Source organism: Opisthocomus hoazin, chromosome 1 (assembly GCF_030867145.1).
Source record: "Opisthocomus hoazin isolate bOpiHoa1 chromosome 1, bOpiHoa1.hap1, whole genome shotgun sequence".
Classification (NCBI taxonomy): Eukaryota; Metazoa; Chordata; class Aves; order Opisthocomiformes; family Opisthocomidae; genus Opisthocomus; species Opisthocomus hoazin.
The window spans coordinates 152,663,244-152,675,540 of NC_134414.1; the positions used below are offsets into that span (position 1 = coordinate 152,663,244).

General features: G+C 44.1%; 1 protein-coding gene across 1 annotated transcript; it reads left to right on the forward strand.

Annotated features, from left to right (window-relative positions):
- Positions 1–564: 564 nt before the first annotated feature.
- On the forward strand, positions 565–10,985 carry PTHLH (parathyroid hormone like hormone). Its single transcript, XM_075413501.1, has 3 exons — positions 565–665; positions 6,254–6,676; positions 10,815–10,985. The coding sequence occupies exons 1-3, from the start codon at positions 565–567 to the stop codon at positions 10,822–10,824; spliced, it is 534 nt and encodes a 177-aa protein (XP_075269616.1). The 3' UTR covers positions 10,825–10,985.
- The last annotated feature ends 1,312 nt before the right edge of the window (positions 10,986–12,297 follow it).

Genomic DNA, 12,297 nt, shown 5'->3' on the forward strand with positions numbered 1-12,297 from the left:
TTTTCCGGAGGTATTCTTAAAAGCAGATGTGTAGATGCACCCCCCGCCGCCTGAAGCTCTGCCTGTGTGTGTCTGCGTGTGCGTGTGCCCGCAGGGAAGCGGGCAACTGAGCTGACTTTTGGGAATCTTTCCTTATCTGCAAAGAGGGCTTCTCCCGCACAGTAAAGCCCGCAGACGGCGGCTTAGCGGGCTGGGGCTGAGCACGGCTCCGGGAGACGAACGGACGCTCTCCCCAGCCCGGTTCAAACACGAGCCGCATGATTTATTTATTTTTTTTTAAACTAATGCCGAGAGAGATCTTGCCTCCGGGCAGCGAGAGACAGAGAGAGAGGAAGGGAGGGAAGGAGGGAGGGAGGGAGAGGCAGGCAGCAAGGGAGGGCGAGAGGCTGGAGCGGAGTTTGGAAGCAGCGAGCCGCTGCCCAGGGCTCAGCGCGTTTGTTTTTCCTCCGCAGCCTCGGAGCTGGCAGAGCCGCAAGCGGGGAGTGCGTGGGGACGGCGCCGGCGCCCGGGCCCCTCGGGACTGACCCCCCCTCTCCTCGCAGGTCCTGACGCCCGGGGGATACGATGTTCACCAAACTCTTCCAGCAGTGGAGTTTCGCGGTGTTTCTGCTGAGCTACTCCGTGCCCTCTTACGGGAGATCAGTGGAGGGAATCAGCCGCAGACTGTGAGTTTCTCTGTTTTCTTTTTTTTCCCTTTTCTTATATATATATATATATATATATATATAATTTTATTTTCCCCTCGCTTCGGTGCGGGTGGGGAGGAGGGAAGCAGCCGAGCCCCCCGGGCCGGCAGCGGGGGCAGCCCGGGGGTCTGCAGGCTCTGCAGCGGGGCAGCTCATGGCTACCTGCCCCAGGTGCTCGCCGAGGGGTGGGCAAGAGGGATTTTGGGGCAGGGAAAGGGCTCTTCGCAGCTCCCCGACCTTGTGAAAGCTTTTGGGAAGGAGATGGTAAAGCCGAGGGTCTCTTCGAGCTGTACCCTCGTCCAGCGTTCGACGCAGGCCCTGCAGCTTTCGGGGCCCTGGGAGGGTGCCGGCAGGGAGCACCCCGTTTTGTCGAGGCGCTGCGATGTTACGCCGAGTAGCGTACGCTTCTCCGGCGCTGGCACGGGGCCAATATTGATAAGGGTAGGGGAAACACGCGGTAGCGAGGGCCATCGTGAAACCGAAGTACTGAACAGTTTCTTTGGATTTCTGCCACTTTGGATTTCAGCAAAAAAAAAAAAAAAAAATTTTGAAAGGGAGTCCAGTATCCAGACTTGGAGGCAGAACGATATTTTTTGATAAATGATAATGTAACTTGAGAGAGTCTGTTCAGGAAATGACCTTTTTGCTTCTTCCAAAATAATCAGCGTGTTTTATACTAATACCCCTACGCAAAGTGCAGAAGAGAAGCCACTGGGCTGATGTGGGAGCAGCTGTCTCACACGTCTAGCTCGCTGGCTTTCACTGGACTTGCATCAGATTTTGTGAGGAAGAAACGCTTCAGTCGTACTGTGGAGGGCTATATTGTTACCAAGTTCAAAAGGAAGTCAGGTTGGAGAAGGAAGGTTGGAAAATCCAATCGCAACAGCTAGGGAAACATGACACAGCAAACAACTTCAGATGGGTTTCCTTGTCACTGTTTTATTACACACATAAGGACAAGATCTCCAGATAGCACTTCCTCTGCCATTTGAGCAATGAAGAAAATTCCCCAGGTGAATTGACTTCAGACACACCTAAACTTTGGCAGCAGGCAGACAGCTATTACAGATCTCCTAGAGCAAATTGTGCAGAACCTGTCATTGCTGATAATGCTACGGTTTATTCTTCCCAGTTCATTAATGCTTAGCTGTTTTGTACTCCTGTGAACTATTGTTGAGCTATTTCTTTCATTTGAGATAATTTTCTTCTCTTGGAATACAGAGGAACCAAATTTCAGTTTCAGAAATTAAAAAATGAAAATAGTTGAAGTACAGTCAAATGCTGTACTTCTTTGGCTAAGAAACTCTGACTTGGGTGGAAGCCAAATTTGTTTTTCAAAAAGTTAAATTTGCAAGATACGCTTTTTCTCTTTTTTGAAGCTAGCGTTGTTGTAACACTTGTTTTTAAAGGTCAGGATTAGAGGTCTTTCCAACATCCCTGTTCCATCCTGACGGGGGGGGGGGAAGAGTGGAAGCCAAACAGTCAAAATGCATTTCTCAGCTACCTCTTTGCTATGGCATGTAAAACACACACAAGAAACCAGTTAGCTGTCAGTTAGTGGCATTCACTTAGTTTTGTTTGTGGGTACAGCACAAACACAGACACCACACTTCAACATGTGTCCTGTTTTAATATGACCGCAAACCATTCCCAGAGTTAATGGTTAATAACTCACTTAAGCCTAGAGATTTTTTTTTTTTTCAGTCAAAAGCTTAAACCAGTAACGGATGAAAATACTGAAGCACATTATTATAGCCATACAAAAATAATAAAAATGACATAGGCCTGGTTCTACAGACTTTACTGAGGCAAATCTTCCATGGAAAGCAATAGCAAATTGTCCCAAGAAAAGATTGCCAGACACACTAATTGTTAGAGAAATGCTTTAGCTACTAAAGAACTTCTGAGAAACCCAGTAATGCCTCAAAGGGAAATCAGATATTTTCATCAGCGTACCCAGACCCTGCAGCATCACTGTCCCCAGATCTGTTCATAATATTTTTCCTAACCCTGAGACAGGTTGAGCAGTTTTCACTCCATTTGGAGCCAGTGGCAAGGGCACCCTGTCTTGCAAAATCCAGACAGATTGCTGACTGAGTCCTTTCCAGTTATTTTGTTGAATTTATGATCAGACCCAACATGAATAGTCAAGGATAATAACTGTTAAATAAGCACAACTCCGAGATAGAAAGTTGTCGCTTGAAGAATGTTGCCTCTCAGTGATGCTAGATAGCCAGTGAAAAAAACGAAGGAATGTGCCTGAAAAGAACAGCTTATCTAGAAGTACATGAAGTCAGAACAGTCGCAAGTCATGGATTTCTACTGTTTCCCCCGTAATGAGATATGAAGCCTTCTATGTGCACAGTGTGCTTGGATACAGTAACTGGTTTGGGCACTCGGGTCAAACACAAACCGTTAACATCCTTCTCTCTAAAGCGCCTGCCACATGTAGGCTTAGCATTTACTGCACCTGGTTTGGGGTCAGGCTCTTTTTCCTCGAGCGAGAGGTGCATTTTACAGCAGGGTGGAAGGGACCTCTAGTGGGTCGTCTTAACCCTAACAGCCTAATATTTTTTTTTACATGTTGTACGCAATATGTGAACGCAATCATTCCAGTTTCTATTGCCTTCCTACTCCATGTGTGTGGGTGAGCTATTGTTGATATCTCCATTATGAAGCATTTCTTACATCAGCCTTCTTGGGCAAGTGTTTTTCCCTATTTACAAACACAGGAGTTGTTTGAATAACTGAGGCAGAAGGTCAAAGAGATATGTATCTACCACATCTTCTTTGTTTTGAGAAGATTTTTGATCTAGAGCATACAAAGGAAATTGGTAAGCCAAATGTAATCCTTAAGTCTGGCAGAGTAATGAAAGTCATGTGAAATGTAACACTACGTAATGTTATACAATCATCTGGAATAGCAGAATGTTATTTGGGGCCAGACTTGATGCTAAATATCATACAGACATTTAAACAGAAACCCACCCTCTTTGGCACGGTAACCCCTCACACGTCAGTCCCTGCATTATTTTGGAAATGCATGCTCACTCAAGATGTAGATCTGGTAATGCTCTTTGACTGTCTTGTGTGTACTGGAACCAAACCTTCAGATTTCAGCTCTGTAAAATGGAATAGCTTTTCAATCGAGAGTACTTTAATAGCAGGCTTTACAGATTCGAGATTTTGTCACAGTGAGTAAATTGACCAAATACACATTACAGGATTAAGGCAGCTTTAGGCTGTCTGTGATAAAAGGAATTATCCTTGGGAGCCTACAAGAGGCAGTAGGAAAGCTTTGCTCATCACGAGACATACAGTTTTAGACTCAGTAAAGCGCTGAGATTTTGTATCCTTTTTATAAAGTAGAAGAGTGACAGGAGAACTGCGTTTCCCATGCAAGTATCTTGGGAAAATCGATTACCGAAGCAAGGAATGTAGCGTGAGCCACAATGGACAGCTTGACAAGCAGCACAGAACTATGTCACTCGGAGGAGTCCACGGTGCTAGCTTTATTAGCATACTTGCAGATCAGACTGACCTTACCGAGAAAGTTGTTAGAGATGGCTATTGGAGAGCTTCAGGGAGTGCACTGGTCAAAAAAACTCTCCTGGGGGAGAACTTGAGCTTGTGTTAATGGTCACAGCTGCACTGAAGAGAAAGAAACAATATGGGTTCAGCTCAGTATGACCGCCTTGCCTTTTTGCTTGGGGACATTGAGTTGAAGGGCATAAAATATTTGTCCTAAAGCCTGAAGTCATCCAAAACTGATTTTGGGACACTTAAAACATAACATTTGGTGAAATGTGTGCTCACAAACCTGAGTGTATCTCAGCCTGATTTTGAGCAAGTACATCTCCTGTATGACTTCATGTAAAAACAACTGTCAGTCTCATTGTGGAACTGGGGAAAGCTGCTGTTTGAATCTTACGCTGAGTAATAGGGATGTTGTATCCCTTGCACCCATCACTTGAACCAAACACTCAAAAAGTGCGGCTCTACCGAGACAAAAAGTGAAGGAGATGCTCTTAAATGATTGCTACTTGGAGCTGCCAATTTCAAATAGCTCAACTGTTGATCAAATCACAAATCTAAAGTTTGGCTGAAGGGGCTGAGAAAGGTAAGCTGCAGAACACTCCCGATCATTTAGCATACTGTCTTTGTCCACCACATTTTGAAACCTGGTAACGTAGCAGGATAATTAGGGATGGGACGGAAGGAAGGAATATTCACTGACAGTTATGTGTCTTCTTCCATTTCACCCACATGCAGAAACAACTTTTTATCCAGCTAACTGACCAAATGATTATATGGCAGGCAAGGCAGTGAATTCATTTTCTTTGGACAGTAAGAATCCAGTCACAGGCACCACCCTGATGCAAGATGAGAGGATACATAGCAAATCTCAGCACACAGAAGGAGGGCAAGTGGAAGGATGAACAGTATTATAGCATTCATGGGAACATAACTAAAATCCCAGCTTGTGCTCTTTCCGTGGTTCACAGTGCAGCTGTGCGTCTATCCCACATCAAGAAAAAAACATGTATTTTCTCACGGTTATTTATTATCCAGGTGCCACTTGTATCTTCTTTCCTCAGATATTTCATACCTTTTTTGCCAGTGCAACATCTCTAAAAGACAGATAGCTAACTGTCTCCCAGTTCCCTGAAAACAAGACAGAGGCCAGTGAACCAAAAGGTCACGAATTCTGGAAAAGTACCAGAGACCCACTCAAACAAACCAGGATGCTCTTGAAGAAGACTCAGTGCAGAGGGCTAGCACAAAATTCAGAGAGGGCAGGAGACAAGAAATTTGGCCCTGAAAGTTCACGCTTAAAGGAATACTGGAAAGGCATCTAAAACTGTAATGAGACACAAGTGGCCAGGCAGTAAAATCAACAGGAGTGGCTGAGGCTCATCTCCGCTGATGCTCAGGCTGCTGCCTCTCTGGATCGCTCATTACGGACTGAAGTGCCTATGTTTCAGGCACCCAAATTTTAACATTTTTTCCATTACGCTCCTGCAATTGCACTTCTTTAGATTTAGAAATGAAATGCAGCTTTATGTATTTATTTATGGTTTTGAAGTACATGACTGAGCACAAGAAAAGTATTAGAATGATGCTGTATAAACACTGCTTCCGGCTGCAGCGCAAGTACTTGTTATTCCCTCTCTTGCTTGACTGCAGTGCTCCATTATCTGACCCTTTAGTTTTCCTATCTCTGACAACTGCCTTCCTGCTTTTACTGCCTGAAGTGTGATATATTAAGAGTTGTAATGCTTTCCTAGAACGGAGCAGTGACTAATGCAACTCCAGGTCCAGTGATGTGTGATCTGTCAGCTGAGAATTGTTACCCGCTTAGGTCTTTCCCTTCTCTGTAGGGAGCAGCTACCCTGACAAGCAGGACTTGCTCCAGCACTCTGACTTAACTGGATGTCTCCAAGCCTGAGAGCAGGTACACAGTCACTGTGGCCACCACTGCTGGAGGAGAGAGGAGCTCTGCCAAGTACTGGGCAATAATCAAACCCTAAATGTTTTTTTTCCCTTCCTCTCTTCTCTTCCTTTAGCAAACGGGCTGTATCAGAGCACCAGCTATTGCATGACAAGGGCAAGTCAATCCAAGATTTACGAAGAAGAATATTCCTTCAAAATTTAATTGAAGGTGTCAACACTGCAGAAATCCGTGCAACTTCAGAGGTTTCACCCAACCCTAAGCCAGCGACCAATACGAAGAACTACCCTGTCCGTTTTGGCAGCGACGATGAGGGCAGATACCTAACTCAGGAGACAAACAAATCACAGACCTACAAGGAGCAGCCCCTGAAGGTATCGGGGAAGAAAAAGAAAGCAAAGCCTGGAAAGCGTAAGGAACAAGATAAGAAAAAGAGGCGAGCCCGCTCAGCTTGGCTGAATTCTGGCGTGTATGGAAGCGGCATGACCGAGAGCCCACTCTTGGACAACTCTGTTACTACACATAATCACACTTTAAGGTAACTCTGATACATCCTTTTTGGGGGCATGCCGTATATTTACTGAAATTGTTCTCCTTTGGTGTGTGAGGCCAAGGTCTCACTCAAACCTGGAGTAACAGCACATCCTTATGCTCATAACTGGGCAGTGGCTGTTCAAGCAGCGCACAGTCTGAAGTTGCTTTCTGGAGGTGGGTAAGTACCCTTTCCACTTTGCACTGGTCTTTTCTTCCTACGACCAGTGCAGCTCAGGTAAACCACTCCTTGCCAGAATGAGCTTCCTGAAGCTGAGTGAGACGTAAGTGAAGCTATTTCTGCAAAAAGAAAGCACATCATAACTGTTAAAATGCCTTTTCCTCTTTTAACCGTCGTGTCTCCCCATGTCAGATCTGGGTCCCACGCTTGGGCCTCAGCAGATTGAAAGATTTGAGTTTTATTTAAGGCTCTGCATCTATAAAATGGCGAAGTTTTCTTTCCTCCCTCTCAACGCCTCCCCTTTTTGGCGACTTTCCTACCCTTACTTTACAGTTTTTCATTTTACTGTTTAACCTTAGGGGAGAACATGGAAAATTTCTCTCTTAGTAATATCTGCAAACAACGCAGACCAGCCTTTCACCGTAAAATTTTCCCTGCCATTAGGACTTTTTAATTCAGATCCATCTTTTTGCCAGCTCGTGAAACAACTACGTTGCTGCTGAAAAATGTTGAGCATTGCTTATGGAGAGAGACGTGCTTCCCTCATGTATGACAACGAAGGGTTTTCAGGGCAGTGGTGAGCTGGAGGCTTCAGCCTAGGTGGCCCACGCTACTCATCTGCTTCCAGTCATCTACTCACCTGCTTCCAGTCATCTCAGCTTGAGTGAAGTCTGCACACTTGCAGACAAAGCCAAGGAGTCCAATCCTCGGTTCTCCTTAAATGTTTGCATTTTCAACAGCAAATAAACCCCCGCCCTTTTCTCTCCTCCTCCCCTTCACTTTGGAAGAACACAGACATAAAAGAAGTGCAACTTGCTCACAGTAAATCCCTTGGAAAGAGACGCCAGCTGTGGGATTTACTAAAATCCAGTCTTGCGTTAAGCTTTGCAGGCCACAGTCTGCAACAAGCTCCATCACTTCTACTTCTGCTGGCATCTACTGGATTTACTGGTATTCAGGGCTAGGCATTCAGTGTCCCAAACCATAAACCAGTTAGCACGGCTGTAGCAGTCAGTAGCAAAGTAAGAGAGGATGGTTTGTCTCAGCGCCTTATGAAAGGCATGCTCTGGGACTCTGGTCAGGAGATACCTGGTGTTTCCAGAGGTCTTAAGGAACTGTGGTGGCCAATAAAGAGCACCTGTCTTCAGCACATAGCAATCTTGAATGTAGGGACAAACCGTCCTAGGGCATTTCGACCATTCTTTTTTTTTTTCTTACTACTCTGTCTGGTGGTGTATCCACTGGGATATGCAAAAGGGTGACAGGTACAACCCTGTTGATTTTCCTGGTTCAGCCATTCTGTTTCAAGTACGGTTGGACCGCTGAAGGAAATCAGCTTTACTGTGGAGTCCAGACTGCTGAAGGCCATCTCCAGCTTCACCTTACTGATATTATTACCCTAGATGCAGTATTTCTCCAGGGCAAGAAAGAAATTCCTAAAGAGGACCTCTATTTTAGATACTTAATTGAAGATGTTTAAACAAAGAGAAGCCGTAAAAGAGGAAAACAAAATTCCTCCTTCACCAGTACAGAACATAATATGCTGGTTCAGCTCTTAAGAAGCTGCTAGTATATGAGCTTGTAGGTATCTCAGTAGGCTGGGAAAAGATATAATTTCTAAACTTTAAATGAAAGCAGGTCGCAACTCCCTGACAGGTGCTTTACACAGGGGGAGTCACGCTCAGTGCAGCTTTCTGTGTTGGCTCAAGGTGGGCAAGCACGTTTTAGATGGAGGGAAGTCCACATCTGAGAGAGGTTGGTTCCTCAGCCGTACTGAGCTGAATCAGGAACTCTGTTTGGGTGGGGGACAAGGAAGATGTGTGCAGAAAGGATTTCTGTATGCTACACCGGTAGAAGCTGCTCTTGTAGCACCCCTAAGGCCAGCTGCAGCTTAGGAGAAGCATCAGCAGCTTCATTACAGTGAAGAAGTGGACACACGTAGTGCAGCAGGGCAAGTGTCAAGGAAATGCAAAGATAAGCTTTAAACACGCTTTTCAGTGTATCTCTGTGCTTCTTTTCTCCTCGACACACTGAACTAAAATCTTTGTGCCAATTCCCTCTGCCCAATCTCAATCCCAAAATGTTGGGTTTAGGTCAGAAAAAAGACCAAAAATAATGTGCTGTCTAGATCTTTTGACTTACTACAGGAAGTTTATCATAAAAGAAGCCAATCTTGCAAAATCTGGGATCAAATCACAGAAAGCAGCTTGCGAGCAGTCACTAGTACCGAGTCCATTGTCAAGATGTGGCTTAGCTTAAACTCTAAAACAAAGCCCAAAATCCAAGCCAAACTGAAAATGTGGCCCTGTTAAAAATAGGCCTCTGTGGCGCAGACGCACATACACAGTTGTGCTGCGTGAATTGTGAGCCAATATTACGCATATTGTAATATGGTCTGAATACACCCTAATATTACTAGTTAATTATTAAGGAGCTTCATACTAGCAGTTCCATTGCAGGCACTTAAAAAAATTCTTCCTCATGGACATTCCAGCCATATTCCCATTCCAATTCAATCAAGCTTTTATCACCTAATTTCCTAAGAAACCTTCCAAAAGAGTAGAATCTCTATTGTTAAATGTAGCCTCACTTTGAATGTGCACATAAAAAAACCCCTCCTAAGCCCTCGAGGATTTGCTTTTTTTGCGTGTCTCACTCCCACACACGTCTGCCATGTGGAACGCTACCCGCAGCTTCAGCAGTCGGTCCAACAACAGAGCGGATCCTGCTCCGTCCTACAGCTTCTCGTTCCACCCTGTAGCTGTCTCCCAGGGAGTTAAGGTGCGTTACAGAAATGTGCCGTTCACAGGGACGGAAGGGTAAAAAGCCCAATCCTTCAGCATTTCCTGCAGCACCGCTAAGCAGTGACTTCAAATAATATCGTAGTGCAAGCAGTACACTGACAGGACAGGAGCAGGCTCTGCTTTTGGTCTCATGCCTTCACAGGGAAGCGAGGAGTACAGAACTCACACCAGGCTGCCAGCATCCCTTAGAAAATCCCCAAATCCTAGGACTGTACACAGCTGACTGTTTCAGCTTTGACTGAACGCAACAGGAATCGGAGCATAACACCACAAGATGCTCAGGTTTTTTCGCTCACAGAGGGAAAATTTCAGGATTATGGTCTTTTCATTCACAGAATCACAGAATCACAGAATAGTAGGGATTGGAAGGGACCTCTGTGGGTCATCTAGTCCAACCCTCCTGCCAAAGCAGGGTCACCTACAGCAGGCTGCACAGGACCTTGTCCAGGCGGGACATTGAAGCACTTCAAGAGACATGCTGTTAACGATCTGTTTCCTTCAAGACCTGAGCAGCCTTTACAGTATAAGTACCGCATGTACACGACAGCACAGAAATGCATACCTCTGAGATAAGCAGACCCTTGTCTAACAGGTGGTCTATCAGTGGGGGAGATCGACCAAATAAGCCCCGGGGGACTGTTTTAATCAGAAGCCTGGCATCACACCCAAGCGGTTAACACAGCAGGCTCGTGATTGCCACAGTGTTCCATAAGGACTTTCTTTTTCTTATCTGCTGAACAAACTTCTCATTTCTCTAACTGTATATTTTTTTTATTTTAGCACTTGGCTCATATTTGTTATAGGTTGATACAGTTTTTCTACCTGTAGCGCTCAGGAATCTTCTTTCCTAAGGCTTTAAAGAAAGCTAAAGCCCCTTCCTATTTCTCTGAGTGTGCAATATAGTGGAATAGCTGGCCTCAGTGTCGTGACAAACTGCAATTCTTCATCCTCCGAGCTGCTTTGCATTGAAGGAAACATAGCAGAGGTCTTGAAAAGATGTCCAAAACCATGGCATTGTTAAACTGGCCCTACTATTACAAATGTTTACTAGCAAGGCACGCCCGTTATAGTCTGTGGCACTCTTGCTATTCATTTTGTGTCTATGTATTTGAAGTGAAAGTTAATGTTTCGTGTTTTTTCTGTCCTTTTTTTCTTCGCAGGAGGCGCTGACATTTTCAGCAAGAGATTTTTGGAAGACATATTGCAGTATTCTGTAATAGTGAACATATGGGAAGTATTAAAATATATTTATTACCTGTAAATACTGTAAATGCTCAGAATAAAACCTTTTCCCCCCCCATTGCTCTCTGAAACTGCACATTTGGTTATTGTGAATTTTCCTTTTTTTTTTTTTTTTGCTAAGGCTAAGACAATTGTTATTGTCACATTTACCATAATTTATTTTGTTGACCGGTGTATTTATTTTGTGAACGTATCTTGGTGCTGCTGACTTTCTATATTTTTTGTAACATAATGCACTTTAGATATACATATTGAGTACATTGATAACTGACATAAAATGTTCCCGTTTTGTGGTTGACTTCAATGAATGCCTACATACAATTGTTCAAAATGATTTTCCTTTGTGCATGTATAATAGCAGTATTTTAAAATTTGTAAAGAATGTCTAATAAAATATAATCTAATTAAATAATGACTCCGAAGGAAAAATGTGTCCTTTAGGAATTTCAAGAGCAGGAACACTATTTTTTTCTTTACTACATTTGAAAGTCATTTTAAATTTAATGTGTTTATATTGGTTCAAGCTCCCACATTTTCACATTAGCTTTTACTTAAAAATCACTCAGAACATATTTTGTTCCAGTGCTCTATTTCAAGTCAGCTAAGTTTTTGAACAACCTGGGGGTACTGTCACATAGTTCAGACCCCGCTGCAGGGAAAGTACGATTCCCAGCCTTTCAGTCCCCAGCCCTGCAAAGGCTGAAACCTTACATTCTCAAAATGAGAGGATGTGAAAAGCAGCCCCATGGGATGCATCACCTATTACACTCTCGGAAGGTGCTCACACATCACACCCCGTAGTCTTGTTCAAAAATAGACAGATGCTCAGTGCCCTCAGCTCCCACCAACTTTACTCAAAGATGAAAATGTCTACCACATGAGTAGAGTCTAAGCTGTTTGTACCTTGGGACCACCCTATGTTAATGTGAGGGGGGGAAAAAATAGATTGTTTCCTGGGTTAATATATAAAGGAAAGAAAAAAGGCAGGCCACAGTAGGTGACACATCACTAGGTACTGTTGCATTGCTTGAATAGTTTTTCCCCTCTCCCACCACAGAGATGTCTCACATGGCCCTGTTTCTGAAAAACATCTGCATTAATTTTACTTCTGCCTTGTACCTATAGATAACTGCAGTTAAGGGTGAGACCACCTTCAGTACTTCATGGCCACCAGCTGAAGAAAACAACAGAAAAAAACACTATGATGTATTACTTTTTTTAAAGTGAACATACGAGTCCTTCTTCCTATCCGTCTCGCTACCACCCACACGTTGATCATAGCAGCTGCTATGGGGGCAACCTGAATAAAGGAGATTGTTTCATGGAGATATCTATATATCTGCTGAATATACTCTGTGTCTCACTCTTTTAACATCAGCAACATCAGTAAAATGCAAGCAT

Coding starts and splice junctions, on each gene's coding strand:
- PTHLH (XM_075413501.1), top strand. CDS start 565: ATGTTCACCAAACTCTTCCAGCAGTGGAGTTTCGCGGTGTTTCTGCTG. Junction 666..6,253: donor GAGGGAATCAGCCGCAGACT/GTGAGTTTCTCT, acceptor CTCTTCCTTTAG/CAAACGGGCTGTATCAGAGC.